This window comes from Zea mays, chromosome 3 (assembly GCF_902167145.1).
Source record: "Zea mays cultivar B73 chromosome 3, Zm-B73-REFERENCE-NAM-5.0, whole genome shotgun sequence".
Taxonomy (NCBI): Eukaryota; Viridiplantae; Streptophyta; class Magnoliopsida; order Poales; family Poaceae; genus Zea; species Zea mays.
The window spans coordinates 71,991,262-72,008,842 of NC_050098.1; the positions used below are offsets into that span (position 1 = coordinate 71,991,262).

At 48.8% G+C, this 17,581-nt stretch overlaps 1 protein-coding gene across 1 annotated transcript in view; it reads left to right on the forward strand.

Annotated features, from left to right (window-relative positions):
* Nucleotides 1-6,521: 6,521 nt before the first annotated feature.
* Nucleotides 6,522-17,581, forward strand: part of LOC100285997 (uncharacterized) — a 29,602-nt gene continuing 18,542 nt past the window's right edge. Inside the window, exons 1-2 of the mRNA NM_001158885.3 lie at nt 6,522-7,014; nt 15,777-15,882. Coding sequence (NP_001152357.1) covers nt 6,827-7,014; nt 15,777-15,882 — 294 coding nt within the window. The 5' untranslated portion in view covers nt 6,522-6,826. The remainder of the gene's footprint in view (nt 7,015-15,776; nt 15,883-17,581) is intronic.

Genomic DNA, 17,581 nt, shown 5'->3' on the forward strand with positions numbered 1-17,581 from the left:
AGTTTGCTCCCAAAGCTGTAGAAGGGTTTTTGTTAGGTTATGACTCAAATACAAAGGCGTATAGGGTCTTCAACAAATCATCGGGTTTGGTTGAAGTCTCTAGCGATGTTGTATTTGATGAGACTAATGGCTCTCCTAGAGAGCAAGTTGTTGATCTTGATGATGTAGATGAAGAAGACGTTCCAACGGCCGCAATGCGCACCATGGCGATTGGAGATGTGAGGCCAATGGAACAAAAGGATCAAGATCAACCTTCTTCCTACTAAATGGTGCATCCCCCAACTCAAGATGATGAACAGGTTCATCAAGAAGAGGCGTGTGATCAAGGGGGAGCACAAGATGATCATGTAATGGAGGAAGAAGCACAGCCGGTACCTCCAACCCAAGTTCGAGCGACGATTCAAAAGAATCATCCTGTCGATCAAATATTGGGTGACATAAGCAAGGGAGTAACTACTCGTTCTAGATTAGTTAATTTTTGTGAGCATTACTCCTTTGTCTCTTCTATTGAGCCTTTCAGGGTAGAAGAGGCCTTGCTAGATTCGGACTAGGTGTTGGCCATGCAAGAGGAGCTCAATAACTTCAAAAGAAATGAAGTTTGGACACTGGTGCCTCGTCCCAAGCAAAACGTTGTGGGAACCAAGTGGGTGTTCCGCAACAAACAAGACGAGCACGGGGTGGTGACAAGGAACAAGGCACGACTTGTGGCAAAAGGTTATGCCCAAGTCGCAGGTTTGGACTTTGAGGAGACTTTTGCTCCTGTGGCTAGGCTAGAGTCAATTCACATATTGTTAGCATATGCTACTCACCATTCTTTCAGGTTATTTCAAATGGATGTGAAGAGCGCTTTCCTCAATGGGCCAATCAAGGAGGAGGTGTACATGGAGCAACCCCCTGGCTTCGAGGATGAACGGTATCCCGACCACGTGTGTAAGCTCTCTAAGGTGCTCTATGGACTTAAGCAAGCCCCAAGAGCATGGTATGAATGCCTTAGAGACTTTTTAATTGCTAATGCTTTCAAGGTTGGGAAAGCCGATCCAACTCTTTTTACTAAGACTTGTGATGGTGATCTTTTTGTGTGCCAAATTTATGTCGATGACATAATATTTAGTTCTACTAACCAAAAGTCTTGTGAAGAGTTTAGCAGGGTGATGACTCAAAAGTTTGAGATATCAATGATGGGCGAGCTAAGCTATTTCCTTGGGTTCCAAGTGAAGCAACTCAAGGATGGGACCTTCATCTCCCAAACAAAGTACACGCAATACTTGATCAAGCGGTTTGGGATGAAGGACGCTAAGCCCGCAAAGACTCCAATGGGAACCGACGGACACACCGACCTCAACAAAGGAGGTAAGTCCGTTGATCAAAAGGCATACCGGTCTATGATAGGGTCTTTACTTTATTTATGTGCTAGTAGACCGGATATTATGCTTAGAGTATGCATGTGTGCTAGATTTCAATCCGATCCAAGGGAGTGTCACTTGGTGGCTGTGAAGCGAATTCTTAGATATTTAGTCGCTTCGCCTTGCTTCGGGATCTGGTATCCAAAGGGGTCTACCTTTGACTTGATTGGATATTCAGACTCCGACTATGCTAGATGTAAGGTCGATAGGAAGAGCACATCAGGGACGTGCCAATTCTTAGGAAGGTCCCTGGTGTCGTGGAGTTCTAAGAAACAAACTTCCGTTGCCCTATCCACCGCTGAGGCCGAGTATGTTGCCGCAGGACAGTGTTGCGCGCAACTACTTTGGATGAGGCAAACCCTCAGGGACTTTGGCTACAATATGAGCAAAGTCCCACTCCTATGTGATAATGAGAGTGCTATCCGCATGGCGGATAATCCTATTGAGCACAACCGCACAAAGCACATTGACATCCGACATCACTTTTTGAGGGACCACCAGCAAAAGGGAGATATCGAAGTGTTTCGTGTTAGCACCGAGAATCAGCTAGCCGATATCTTTACCAAGCCTCTAGAAGAGTCGACCTTTTGCAGGCTGCGTAGTGAGCTAAATGTCTTAGATTCGCGGAACCTGGATTGATTTGTAGCATACATGTGTTTTATGCCTTGATCATGTTCCTTAATGCATTTTGTTGTTTATTTATGGTGCTCACGTTGTACAAGCACTCCCCAGACCTCACAAGTCCAATTGCAAGTGATGCACATATTTAGGGAGAGATGTGCTACAACTTGACCCTTTGAGACTAACTGTGTGCTTGAGTTTGCTTAATTTAGTCTCAAAGGAGGTTTGGAAGGGAAAAGGTGGACTTGGACCATGCAAGACTTCCACTGCACTCCGATGAAAGAGTAACTAATTCCAAGTTCATTTATGTACTCTTATTGCCTTTCTACTCTTAGTTGAAGATTTTGGTGAGGCAATGGGGTTAAAGGGCCAAAATTGATCCCGTTTTGGTGCTTGATGCCAAAGGGGGAGAAAATAAGGCCAAAGCAAGAAATGGATCAGCTACCACTTGAGAATTTTGAAAAAGTAGAGTTAGAGTAGAGTTTTTGTTTGTCAAAATACTCTTTGATGTCTCTTATTATCAAAATTTGGTCTCTTGTGGGGAGAATATTTGATTATGGGAAATAGGGGGAGTTTTTGAAATCTTTGAATCAATTTGTCTTTGAACAACTCTCTTTATGCCTCAACAAGTGTGTTTGACTTAGAGATAGGGAATTGAGTTTGATTTGCAAAAACAAAACCAAGTGGTGGCAAAGGATGATTCAAATATGCCAAATGTGAGACAAAACAAACTTGTGTTTTCATTTGTATTGATGTTGCACTTCCTTTAGTTGCTTTTTATTGTGTTGGCATAAATCACCAAAAAGGGGGAGATTGAAAGGGAAATGTGCCTTTGGGCCATTTCTAAGTATTTTGGTGATTGAGTGCCAACACAAGTGGACTCATGTTAATCTATCGACAAAGTGCAAATCAAGTAAAAAGGTATGTTTCTAAGACTTAGTACATTGTTTTGGAGACTAATGTATTGTGTCTAAGTGATGGAAACAGGAGAAATCAAGTTGGAATAAAGATGGCGTTGTTCAGCCAAAGACAGCTCGGTCTGGGTGCACCGGACAGTGTCCGGTGCGCCAGGCCGGCGGCTGTCAACTGGCTGCTCTCGGGAAGCAATTAACGGCGTACGGCTATAAATCACCGGACTGTCCGGTGGTGCACCAGACTGTCCGGTGAGCCAACAGTCAGCCGGGCCAACAGTCGACCGCGGAATCCGCGTGCGACGCGTGGCAGAGCCAACGGTCAGAAGGGGGCACCGGACAGTGTCCGGTGCGCCAACGGCTAGGAATCTGCAACGGTCGGCTTCGCCAAATATGGAAAGAGATCCGCACCGGACAGTGTCCGGTGGTGCACCGGACTGTCCGGTGCGCCAGGCGACAGAAGGCAAGAATTGCCTTCTTGAAATGCTCTTAACGGCTCCTAGCTGCCTTGGGGCTATAAAAGGGACCCCTAGGCACATGGAGGAGAACACCAAGCAACCTTTGAGCATTGTTGATCACTCACATTTTATTCTTGCGCACTTGTTCGACATTCTTAGTGATTTGAGCTCCGTTCTAGTGAGAACCTCGAGAAACTGTCTTGAGCTCAAGTCTTGATCTTGTGTGTGCGTATTTGCTGTGTTTTTAAGTGTGTTGCTTCCCTCCCTTACTCTTGTGCTTCATATTGATTCTTGTTGTAAGGGCGAGAGACTCCAATTTGTGGAGATTCCTCGCAAACGGGAAAAGAGTAAAGAAAAGAAGAACACCGTGGTATTCAAGTTGATCATTGGATCACTTGAGAGGAGTTGAGTGCAACTCTCGTCCGTTGGGACGCCACAACGTGGAGTAGGCAAGTTTTGTACTTAGCCGAACCACGAGATAAATCCTCGTGTCTCTTGTGCTTGTCTTACTGTGTCTATTGTGTTTCACAAGAGCTCTCCTCTCTACTCACTTGATTCCATTGCTCTAACTGTTAATCAAGCTTGTGGTGCTATGTTTTTACAGGATCACCTATTCACCCCCCCTCTAGGTGCTCTCAACTACTAGGACCACCACAACTTGGTGTCTCTTGTTTTGATTACAAGTGAGTTGAACACAAGAAAGAAGGAAGAAGAAAAGCAATCCAAGCGCAAGAGCTCAAATGAACACAAATGTCTCTCTCTCTAGTCACTAATTTCTTTGGAGTGATTCCGGACTTGGGAGAGGATTTGATCTCTTTGATTGTGTCTCTGAATGAAGTCTAGAGCTCTTGTATGAGGTTTGATGGCTAAAAACTTGGATGCTTTGAAGTGTGGTGGTTGGGGGTATTTATAGCCCCAACCACCAAAATGACCGTTGGTGGAGGCTGCTGTCGTATGGCGCACCGGACACCAGCCACGTTACCAGGCCGTTGGGTTCTGACCGTTGGAGCTTCTGACAGGTGGGCCATCGGACAGTCCGGTGGTGCACCGGACAGTTACTATTCACTGTCCGGTGCGTCTTCTGGCGCTGCTCTGACTTCTGCGCGCACAGGCGCGCACTATTCACTTTTACTGTTCCGATGCAGACGACCGTTGGCGCTGTGTAGTCGTTACTCCGCTGGCACACCGGACAGTCCGGTGGTACACCAGACAGTCCGATGAATTATAGTGGAGCGGCTTCCAGAATTCCCGAAGGTGGCAAGTTTGGAGTTGGGTTCCCTGGTGCACCGGACACTATCCGATGCGCCAGACCAGGGCTGCCTTCGGTTTAACTTTGCTCCTTTGTTTGAACCCTTTCTTTTATCTTTGTATTGGTTTGTTGTGAACCTTTGGCACCTGTAAAACTTATAATCTAGAGCAAACTAGTTAGTCCAATTATTTGTGTTGGACAATTCAACCACCAAAATCAATTAGGAAAAGGTGTAAGCCTATTTCCCTTTCAACTTTCCATACTTCTTAAAGTCTTGGTATAACTTTTTATTATTGTTCTAAAATAAAGTTTACATTTTCTTCATGGTCCATTGTCTCACTAACCTTTGTTTTCATCGTTGATTGTGAACTTAGCTTTAATACCTGTCCACAACATTTATTTTTGAGCTTCACTGATCGTATTCTAATCATTGACCTTATTTGATTTCCACCTTTGAATGTTGATCGACACATTCTCCCTGACAAAAAATGTAATAATTTGTGTCAGTCTTCTGAAACCATCGACTAGCAATTTACGTGCTTTGCGTCCGGTGTGGATGGTGTACAAAGGAGACACAAAAGTTTTATACTGGTCGATGCCCAAGTCTGTAACAAGGATTGATTACAAACTTGGGCGTGGGAGGGCTCGATGCCCAAGTCTGTAGTGAGGAATGCGAGTGAAGTGCTCAGTGTGGTTACAAGTGTTGGCTACTTGTGCTAGCTTGTTGCCCGATGCCTTCATTCATGGTTCCCCTTCCTTTTATAGATCAAGGAGAAGGAGACCCTATTACATAAATCTAGGAGTCAGACGAGATGGAGGGATGCCAACCTTGTCACATTGTTTCCTGTTAGGATACTTGCTGACCAAGGGACCTCCTTGGCTAACATCGTGCCCTACCGTCATGCTGCATCGATATGCCTTATCTTGTCTTATCTTGCATCGTGTTCTTTTATCCTTCGGGCCATGGCCATGGACTTGGGCGTGGGAGGGCTCGATGCCCAAGTCTCTAGTGAGGAATGCGAGTGGAGTGCTCAATGTGGTTACAAGTGTTGGCTACTTGTGCTAGCTTGTTGCCCGATGCCTTCATTCATGGTTCCCCTTCCTTTTATAGATCAAGGAGAAGGAGACCCTATTACATAAATCTAGAAGTCAGACGAGATGGAGGGATGCCAACCTTGTCACATTGTTTCCTGTTAGGATACTTGCTGACCAAGGGACCTCCTTGGCTAACATCGTGCCCTACCATCACGCTGCACCGATATGCCTTATCTTGTCTTATCTTGCATCGTGTTCTTTTATCCTTCGGGCCATGGACTGGCCGAGTCATGGTTAGCTTTCGTACATATGATGCATGCCCGTTCGTGTTTTTTTGGAACGATCATTTGAACTGTCCCCGATGTCAAAGCCCGTATGCTGACACATTAACTCTCGTGCTCTCATTTAAACCACACACCTGTTTGAGAGCCTGGCTCCTTTGTATCCTTTCTCGAGATAATTATCTATACGATCTCGAGAATTCTGATTTTCAAGGGGTCGAACATAGCTCCCAACCCTTAGGTCTGGTAAGACGGTATCTACGGGGTGTAGTTTTGTACCCGATCTCTCGGGCCAGTAGAAATCGGGCTAGACGGAAACCTAATGCCAAGTTTCATGTCATATCTAGGTTTATCCAACCTTGATAATTTGCTGACGAATATTGTTACCGTAAGCGCATCTTGCTTTTGTAGATCGAACACATCGGGCAACAAAAGACATGTTTCAGGCGGCGGCGTGTAGTATGTCCTTACGGCAAAATTCAGCTTGATCACGGTGGCTCAGCCATCTACCGAAACACAACGGGCACCAAAAGACATGTTTCAGGCGGCGGCGTGTAGAGTATGTCCACGGCAAAATTCAGCTTCCCACCAAACCATTCGGACCATCCTCCCACTTGCGCGGCTGCGCCCGCCACGCCAACGCGACTACGCGAGACGCCACCAACCCAAGCCACTCTCCCCCGTTTCTAGGCTTCACAGCCTCGCCAACAACTCCCGTCCTCCACTTGCCCTTCTCCGCCAACAGACTGTCCCCGGCCGCTGCCATTGCCGATTGCTCACATCCGCGTTCGTGTTCGCATCCGCATCAGGGTCACCTGCGCCGGCGAGCCATTTGAAAGGGAGGAGTAGCAGACTCTCAGAGGTGGACATGACGCTGTTGTGCGTGCCGCTGGTGGGGCGGACGGTGGAGGAGATGATTACAGACGCGGCGGCGGCCGCCGCCACCGGCGGCGACATGGTCGAGATCCGGCTTGACTTCATCCAGGGGTTCCGCCCGCGTGAGCACCTACCGCCCCTGCTCCGCGGCTGCCCACTCCCGGCCCTCGTCACCTATCGGTTCGTTCGCCACCCTTCGCCCGCTCACCTCCCCTCTGGGCAATCCTGCTATGGCTTCAGCGGTCGGGTTCGGTTCGTTTCATGGATTCCGCCGCCACTTTAGGACATCCGGAACGCTTGCGCGGCTACTCCCGTGTGGGATCCATCTGGGACTGGGCGTGCCCGGGCACGCGAGATTCAGCTTTTCAACTCGGCACGGCACGGCACATGCTCTGTCGCTTTTAGTGTGTATCATTCCGCAGTATTGAGTCGTTACCTAGTCGCGTTTCGTTTGCCACCACCTAACTTGGTTTGCGACCCTGTTTTGGCGGATCATATGGAGGGGTGGGATGAATGCAAGAATTGCCCCTTTGTGAGTGGATATTTGAATATAACCCCCTGGAGTCCGTAGTAATTCCTGATATCCTTGAGGATGTTGAACGTAGTTGGCCCCCTTTAGCAGCGAATTTGCACATTTGGCCTTGTTTCAGTTTGTGCTGCCTTTCTGGCTAGACAGGAGCTTTTAAATTTCATCACTTGGAATGAGGGCTCCTCTACCTGGACTACATGCATTAATTATAAAGCTTGAAAATCCCTGCTAAGCTTCTGTGTCTCACCATAAATATAAGTTGCCCTGTGTTCCATATCAATTATTGTTGTAACATCCACATGATAGTGTTTAAGACTCCCAACTATTGATACACACATGTTAGAACTAGTTTTTCAGTCCTTGTATTAAACTGTCATGTCCAAGGATCAGATTGACCATAGGTTTATATTCATGCGGAATAGCCACTTACACTAGTCTGCACTCTCCACTGATTGCTTGTAGTAACAGAAATAGTAATCTATAACATGAGGTGTCAGCAAACACAGTCATGCGTGGGTAAAAGTAAAACATGCCTCCAATCTCCACATGAATGCTCATGCTGTCAATTATCTTTTGCAACATGATCCTCAATCATGTCCACAGCGGTTTGCCTTATTCTGCTGCATGAGTTTCTGTACATTTGTTAATTTTATAAGAACCTTTAAATTGCTACGCAACTGTAAGACACTATTACATGTGGTAAATAATATTCATGCATGGTAGTGTTTTTTTTTTCTTTCAGATGGAGCTAATCCCACTTATTGGCTCAATCCCTTTTTTCATCTATATCACTTTTTTTTCTCGAACGCGCAGGAGAACTGCATGTCATTATATTAAGAAAGGAGAAAAGGTCCAAGAGGATCAAAGTACAATGCCTAGAGGGCAAGTAAAAACACTAGACCAGATTGGAACCCAGCCTTGACCCTACTAATAGCAGCAGGAAGATCAATACTTGCTAACTGTTTAGCCCCAGCCCTATCCCAACAACTTAGCTCATTCAGAAGCAAACTTTTAACATAGTTCAAGGAAGGGTTTACTCCATCAAAAACAACCTTGTTGCTCGTGAAGGTGGCACAACCTTGTTGCCTTGCTGCTCGTCGGGACGACGGGGCATGGCAGTGGCACGAGCGCTTCGGACATCTTAACTTCGAGGCCCTGAAGCGGCTCAGTGCCAAGGAGATGGTACGAGGCCTGCCGTGCCTTGAACATGTGGAGCAATTCTGCGATGTCTGCGTGTTGACAAAGCAGAGACGACTCCCCTTTCCCCAGCAGTCGAGTTTCCAAGCCAAGGAGAGGCTCGAGCTCGTGCATGGGGACTTGTGTGGCCCGGTGACACCAGCCACACCAGGAGGACGACGCTACTTCTTGCTGCTCGTCGACGATCTCTCCTGCTACATGTGGGTGATGATCCTTGGTAGCAAGGGAGAGGCTACGAACGCCATCAGGTGTGTGCAGGTCGCTGCGGAGACGGAGTGCGGCCGCAAGCTGCGCGTGCTGCGCACCGACAACGGCGGCGAATTCACGGCGGCTGAGTTCGCGTCGTACTGCGTGGATGAGGACGTTCAGCGCCACTACTCCGCGCTGTACAGCCCGCAGCAGAACGACGTTGTCGAGTGGCGCAACCAGACGGTTGTGGGGATGGCTCGTGCTCTCCTCAAATAGAGGGGAGTGCCGACTGTCTTCTGGGGAGAGGCGGTGGTGACAGCAGTCTACATCCTCAACCGCTCGCCCACCAAGGCACTCAACGGGATGATACCGTACGAGGCTTGGCATGGGCGCAAGCCGGTGGTCTCTCACCTACGGGTCTTCGGGTGCCTCGCGTTCACCAAGGAGCTTGGCCACATCGGCAAGCTCGACGACAGGAGCACCCCAGGGGTGTTCATTGGCTACGCGGAGGGCTCGAAGGCCTAACGCATCCTTGACCCAGGAACACTGCGTGTGCGCACGGCGCGCGACGTAGTGTTCGACGAAGGGCGAGGATGGGCCTGGGACAAGGCGGTGGACGACGACACGATTCCGACGTACGACGACTTCACCATCGAGTACGTCCACTTTGAGGGAGCCGGGGAGTAGACGACCCTTCTTCGAGTAGGCCTACTCCAGCCCCCAAGTCTCCACCGACTACAATGCCACGCTCTCCAGCTCCGGCTACAACGAGCTCTTCGCCACCACGCCATCCAGCCACGACTCCGGCTCCAGCGAGCTCTCCGTCACCACGTACTCCAACACCGATGGTACCCTCCCCGGGAACATCCTCTCCGACACCAGCTCGTGTCGAACATGACCCAGTGGAGCTCGTGACCCCGCTCTCCCACGACCAGGAGTGCGTCGACGCATGCTACGACGGCGAGCCGTTGCGGTATCGAAAGGTGGAGGGCCTTCTCATTGACCCGTCGGTGCCGGGCCCGATGTCTCGCATTTTGGCAGGAGAGTTGCATCTTGCATGCGACGATGGCGAGCCTCGGTCTTTCGTGGAGGCCGAGAAACACACGGCTTGGCGTGCCGCAATGCAGTCGGAGATGGACGCGGTTGAGACGAACCGCACTTGGGAGCTTGCTGATCTCCCTCATGGTCATCGCGCGATCACCCTTAAATGGGTGTTCAAACTGAAGAGGGATGAAGCCGGCGCCATCGTTAAGCACAAGGCTCGCTTGGTGGCACGCGATTGCTTACAACAGGAGGGGATCGACTTCGACGATGCTTTCGCCCCGTGGCACGGATGGAATCTGTGCGACTCCTCCTTGCGCTGTCAGCCCAGGAGAGCTGGCATGTTCATCACATGGATGTCAAGTCGGCGTTTCTTAACGGCGACTTAAAGGAGGAGGTCTATGTACACCAGCCGCTAGGTTTTGCGATCCCTGGCAAGGAGGGCAAGGTGTTGCGCATGCGCAAGGCTCTCTATGGCCTGCGACAGGCACCGAGGGCGTGGAATGCCAAGCTGGATTCCACTCTCAAAGGAATGGGCTTCACGCCAAGCCCGCACGAGGCGGCCACCTATCGGCGGGGCAATGGAGGAAGTGCCCTGCTGGTGGGTGTCTACGTCGACGACTTGGTGATCACCGGCGCCAAGGATGCAGAGGTGGCAACATTCAAGGAAGAGATGGAGGCCACCTTTCAAATGAGTGACCTGGAGCATCTCTCCTTCTACCTGGGGATTGAGGTGCACCAGGGAGACTCTGGGATCACATTTCGCCAGACCGCCTACGCCAATCGCATTGTTGAGCTGGCTGGGCTCACCGACTGCAACCCAGCTCTCACTCCGATGGAGGAGAGGCTGAAGCTGAGTCGCGACAGCACAACGGAGGAGGTGGACACTACACAGTACCGATGTCTTGTGGGGAGCCTTCGCTACCTCGTCCACACACGGCCTGACTTGGTATACTCCGTCGGCTATGTTAGTCGGTTTCTGCAGCGACCGACGATAGAGCATGAGCAGGCTGTGAAGAGGATCATCCGCTATGTTGCGGGGACTCTCGACCACGGTCTCTACTACCCGAGGTGCCCTGGGGAGGCACACCTTGTCGGGTACAGCGACAGCGACCATGCCGGTGACATCGACACTAGCAAGAGCACAAGCGGGATCCTCTTCTTCCTCGGCAAGTGCCTCATTAGCTGGCAGTCGGTCAAGCAACAGGTGGTGGCCATGTCCAGCTGCGAGGCCGAGTACATAGCGGCCTCCACTGCTTCGACTCAGGCGCTCTGGCTGGCTCGACTGCTCGGTGATCTCCTCGGGAGAGACACTGGAGCCGTGGAACTCAGGGTGGACAACCAGTCCGCTCTGGCTTTGGTCAAGAACCCCGTGTTCCATGAATGGAGCAAGCACATCCGGGTGAGATACCACTTCATCCGAGACTGCTTGGCAGAAGGGAGCATCAAGACGCGCTACATTAGCACCAAGGATCAGCTTGCAGACCTGCTCACCAAGCCCCTTGGGAGGATCAAGTTTCTTGAGCTTTGCTCCAGGTCCGGGATGGCCCAACTTTCCCACAAGACGATGCCCAAGACTTAGGGGGAGAATGATGGAATAAGTCTTGAGCATCTAGAGGACAGCAGGACAAAAAAAGCTTTTTGACTGTCCTCTTTAGTTTCTTTAGCATCTAGAGGACAACACTAGCTTTTTGACTGTCCTCTTTAGTCTCTTTAGCATCTAGAGGACAACAATAGCTTTTGACTGTCCTCTTTAGTCTCTTTTAGCTTTTAACATCTAGAGGACAATCCTGTTGTGTAGTGTGTGTGAGAAAGTGTGGTAGTGCAGCCTTTAGGGCTATAAATATGTGTCTCCAACCCTTAGATGGGTATGACATTTGAGTAGTGTGTGAGAAACAAACGGAAATTGCCCTAACTCGTAGTGTCATTCTCTGGATGAGAGTTTGAGTCCCTTTGCTTGCACTTTATGCCCCCAGGACTGCAGATCACGAGCCAACCTTTTTAGCTTCAATGACACCCGTTCAATGGGCAGGAGCTCCGAACTGGCAGGTTCCAAGACGCACCCACCACCTCCAAAAACCCAGGAAGTTTAGGCCAAAAACTCTCGAAGTGAAACCGTTTCTTCCTCATGCAGCTATCTCTGACTTTGAGGGTGAAGGGACAATGATCTGATGATGTGGTAGCATTACTATGAAGAAATGCGTCCGGAAATAAATCTTCCCAACTGCTTGTGCAAAATACATGGTCCAGCTTAACAAGAGTGGGATCATTCCTCTGATTGGACCAAGTATACCTTCTTCCCTTCAAAGGAACTTCCTTCAGATCCAAGGAATTAATAAGACCATGTAAGTTACCCAGAATAGCCCTGTTAATATTGGAATTGTTCTTGTCTTCCTCCTTAAAAATCAGATTTAAATCACCACCAATGATCCATGGCCCCACACATATATCTCTGATCTCTCTTAATTCATGAAGAAAAGAAGACTTAAGATTGTCCTGGTGAGGACCATAAACCCAGTGAGCCACCAGCAATCACCATTCCTTTCCTGCAATTGAACCGAGACCGAAAACTGCTTGATAACTGAAGCCACTGATGAAAAAACTCCAACACGCCAAGATATCAACACTCCTCCTCTGGTACCAACCGCTGGGCTATAAACAAAATTACTAAATCAAGACCCCAGAATAGAAAGAATATCAAAGTCTGAAATAGAACACAATTTGGTTTCCCGTAGACAAACAATTGAAGGCCTAATATCGATCACCAGAGATTTAACAAAGTCTCTTTTCACACGGTCATTCAGCCCTCTCACATTCCAGATTAGAAAACAATTGGACTCCATAAAAAACAAATAGAACACTACCAGCAAATCACTGAAACATCACCTAAACAGGTAAACAGAGCTGCCAATGCATCAATATGAACGCTAGAGAGCCTAGTATCAAATAACTTCGCATACTTTCTGGCATCCTGGATGAAAATAACTTCGTTAACATCGCAGAAACCCAGATGCCTGCAGACCTGGGCAGCTGATTCGGATCCGAGCTCCGGAGGAAATTTGGCCACCCTCCTACTCCGCCTGGGTTGAAAATTACTTGGTAGTGTCTTTTTCCTTCTCTTGATAATCCGTGGAGTTGGCAGCAAGCCATCAACTGGTTTAGTGACTAAACACTGGAACTCGTTCAAGGGCGAGGAAATTACCATAGAAACATCTAGTGCCGACTATACCAGGGTGTCATCCTGATCAGCCAAAGTAAGTGATCTCACCCTTATGGAGTAGACCTTGAAACATGGTGGCTTTGCATTCCATCTAACTGACCCAAACGAAACACCAGACGTCAAACTCTTCGTCCTGGCAGGTTCCTCAACTACATTCTGTTGGCTGACCCAAACAACAAACCAGAAGAAACTCTGTCATTACAGCTCACAGCAGCACTCTGTCCAGCCAGAGTCGAAGCAACCTCCTGAACAACAGCTATATCAACATGGGTACCTCCAAATTGATCATCTGGTCCCACAGCATGCAACACCAAGTTAACCATCTCTGAACAAGGATCCAACAAGACCTGAACACTAGGCGCCGCCAGCTCCTCAACCGCACCACGCGGGAGGGCAGGGGCATCAACTGGTCCAGCCAACGAAGCCGAGGAGACCCGCCTAGGAGAAATAGGCGCCGCCAAACCTTCCACCGGAGTTAATGGACAACCCGAATCGTCAGAAGGTCCCTCACGCGCCGGCACCGAATGAATGTGCCGGCCCAGCCGCGAGTGCACCGAGGCCTGAGGAAAAGAGGCCTGATTACTCAGCCGCCTCGTTCGTCGTACACGACAAACCTGATCACGATCATCGTTAGAGAGGTCCGATGGAGGTGGCGGATGTTGTTCCTCCCCAAGGACCCCTCCGACTCAAAAATCTTCACTGCCACAGGGAACACCAACGAGCGTGGAACCCAATGTCCGTCTTCACCAAGGACCGCCGGCTCCACAACATGCAGGTCTAACATCTCCGGCAGCCTATCAGGAAAGCGGCACCATGCCTTCAACTTGATAACCGACATGTCTTCCACGCCGATAGAATTCGGGTGCAGTCCTTGAATCAGGCAGTATGGACCAAGCAAGGCCTCTCCATTCCCAGAGGTGAGCAGGGATACCCCGGAGCTCAACGTTGAGAGGGGAAGACAAGACACTGCTACCAGAAGCAAAAGCCTGCCGAGACCACCTTTTAACATGCAACCTTAGAGGAGGGACGTGGAGCGACGTTCCCTCACTAATAACACGAACCGCCAGGTCCTCTGAAGGGAAGAAGACGAGGAAGGATCCTGGCGTAGCACGACGTAGGCGGAGCGCATCAGTGTCAAGGCCAAACCTTGAGGCGAGCGCATCCCTAACCTCCATGGCGCAACCAGATCCTTCCTGCCCAATAATGCTGACGATCAGAGCACGACGAAGTTCTACCTCAGCACGATCGATTTTCCCGGAACGCCCAACAATTCTCAAAGGTCGAGGATTATCCAAAGTAGAGGGCGACGTGTTCCCGAAGGCAAAAGCAAAGGAACGCCGCCGGCCATGCCATGACCACCAAGCCCATCACCAGACTCGGTCCTACGCCTTCGCTGTCCACGACGAGTACGTCATTTCCCGCTATCTGTGGTAACTGAACCACCCAGCGCAGAGCCACCCAACATGGCGCGCTCCGCACCAGCGACCGCCAGAACCTCCTTGGAAACTGGCCGCCACACCAACTTGCGCCTAGGAGCGGCCAGGGCTGTCTGCCTGTGCGGGCACACGTTCACATGGTGCCCCGGCAGAGGAAACACCGAACACGACTCCTACACCTCGCCGCCCGGTGATTAGTGGAGAAGCAATTGAAGCATCTTCTCCGCAGATCAACAGAAACGGGCCTGGGAGCTGGCCAGGGAGGGTGGCGGGCCAAGCGACGGGCACGACGTCCTTCCACCATCACCCTGCTACCATCATCGCTCCCTCCCACGAGACGAGAACTAGGGGGCTGCGATGACACCAACACCTCCTTATAGGAAGGCCGACCCGGAAGCAGGACAACCCCCGGGGCAACACCACCTTCACCAGCCGCGCCGTCTTCACACCACAACTGCGCCTTGGAATGCCCACCACACTCTGTATCAATGGAGGACCCTACCGATGTCGGGGAGGAGGGGAGGGGATTGGCCACCGGGACCGGAATGAGCACCGGCGTGGGGCTAGTGGAGGTAGGGGAAGAGGCGTCGGGGGCAGAGGAGAGGTCTAGGGGAGAGGAGAGGCCCGGCGGCGGGAAAGGAAGCGTCGCCATTCTATGTCACTTTGTTCACTTCAACTTTTATTTTTTCTGAAATTACTTTTCTTTTGTTTTCCATATTAAGAAATCACCGAATAAGCAGTTTTTTTAATATTCAAGAGTTAATTTCATTAAGTTTTCTTGATTTTCATATAAATTTTAAGGGTGACTTGGACAACATATCTGACTTGCTTGTCAATTTACATTAAGTTGCTAGGTGAGCCATACTTATTCTAAAATCAGTAAAAAGAATGAAAACAAATAACTGTCCTTGAAAACTGATCAATTATTTCTGGAGATAGATATTCTTGTTGGGGCAGCGTGAAGCCTTCCTATATTCGTAATCATTGCTGTCTTGACACTGCACTGTTTGAGTATCATCAGCCATAACATTACACCCATCATTAGACCAATGGATCTGATTATCCCGCCACCATAGTGTACTGAAAGAAGTGGTCCTAACAGGAAATTTTTTGAATTCTATGTTTCTTTCATTTATTATATTAAATATTTTGAATTTATGCTCTCAAAATATTTGTTGCGCTGTTTCTCAAAACACACATCTCTTTGCTGAAGTCTGATAAAACATCTGAGTTTCTTGTAGTTGTTAGTTATATTATATATATTTTTTATAGCAAGAAATGCCAGTTTAACTTGCATAAATGATGTAGGCATCTGTTTGTTTGTTCGCAGACCTGTCTGGGAAGGAGGCCAATATGAAGGTGATGACACCACAAGATTTGAGACACTACGTTTAGCAATGGAATTAGGTGTAGACTATGTTGATATTGAATTGAAGGTTCGTTTGTTTGAACAATCAAATCTGTTATGCCTTTTGAACTGCCTGGACAATTGGAACTTGAAATAATGCAAGTGGGATAAAAATTACGTGTATAACATCCCATGACTGTTGTTGGAATTTTGGTACAAGTACAGTTTGTACTACCACAAATCTAAAGTGGGCTGTCCCCGTAAGAACGTCAAATATAATGTCAATACATTATGCATACATCTCCCTAGCTGAAAAATGATAATTTTCAATTATTTTAATATGCTTTAGTTGTCCATTAGTCATTTAGTCTTGTTCATATTAGCAATTATTAAAATATAAATTTAGATATTATATGTAGTCACTGAAACTGGAGAAAAAATGGAAATTGGTGTGAATAATGCTCATGCTAACATATTAACCAGTACCAGAAGTTAAATGCTATACTATGCGATAAGCAGCTCTTTGACTCACGGATTGCAACATAGGGTTAGAATCTAAGTTTTCAAACCACTAAGGCATGGATGTGGGGCATGCTGCATACAGCATAACCAGTGATTTCAGTTGGGTAGGTTTGGGGTTGGCAGGGAAGTGGTGAGGTGGTGAAGATGCCACAGGCCGCAAGTGGTGGCAGTGGAAGCAGTAGTATGGGCATTTGTAAGCCTGTAATGTGCCTGCTAATTCAGTGGTAAGCATGGTGGGTGTTGGGGTAACGGTATTGCCAGTCTCATTGGAGGAAAACAAGTAGAGTAAAGAGCATATATGTGAAAAAAGAATAGGCAACTAGGTCACAGGTTCGAAGAAGTCTCTCTGTATTTGCGGGGAAAGGTTTAGTCTCGTTGATTTGTAGAAACTATCTTGAGGTCTTGCAACCATATTGATTATTATTTGGCAAAAGGGACATGGGTTGTTTACCAAAGAAATATAAATTAAAGGTTTTCTACTGTTTATGCTTGCGAAAGGGCCTCTAGCTAAGTTGGTTAGGTGGTATGAATAGCACTCCTCAGCATAGTTGTTAAGCATCACTTAAGCGTCGCTTAAGCGGTAAGGCAAGGTTAAGGGCTAAGGCATTCCTCTTGTCCTTCAAGGCGTCGCCCTAGCGCCTCAGATGCTGGTAAGGCGTCGCCCTGAAGACGCCTTGGAGGTTCTAGTGTGGAATACCTTAGGGTAAGGGCCACGACTTTTCTGTTTGCGGCCAGCCGGTCACGCATGGTTAGGTCTTGGGCTCCAAGCGGTGCGACACTTAGGAACTTCCCCCTGGCGGCGACGACGACGATCTTCAGCCGTCGACGACTTCCTCGTGTCCTCCCCCTCTCGGCGCGGCTACGCCCTCCCTGGCAAAGTCCCCATCTCTAGCGCCGGTGCGGCTCTGCCATCCCATCCCCGGCGTGGCTCCGCCCTCCCCTTGGAAGCTTGCCGACTTCCCCTCTCGGCGCCGCGAGCTCGCCAATCACCCCTCCAGTACCGTTGTTCTGCTCGCTCTCTCCCCTCTCCGCTCGGCTCTCTTTTCCAGTTTCAGTAGATGTGGATTCTATTTTAGTGTGAGTTACTTAGTTTCAGTTGATCAATTATTTAGTTCTCTAGATATGGTTATGGGTGTGAATTATCCTTTGTAGATTTGTGATGTGTGAGAAGAGAATGCTCCTACATTTCATGATGAGTTTGACGATGGCTATTGAGAGATGAGAATGTTATCTACTACTATCTATTGTTTATGTTGAACTTTAAG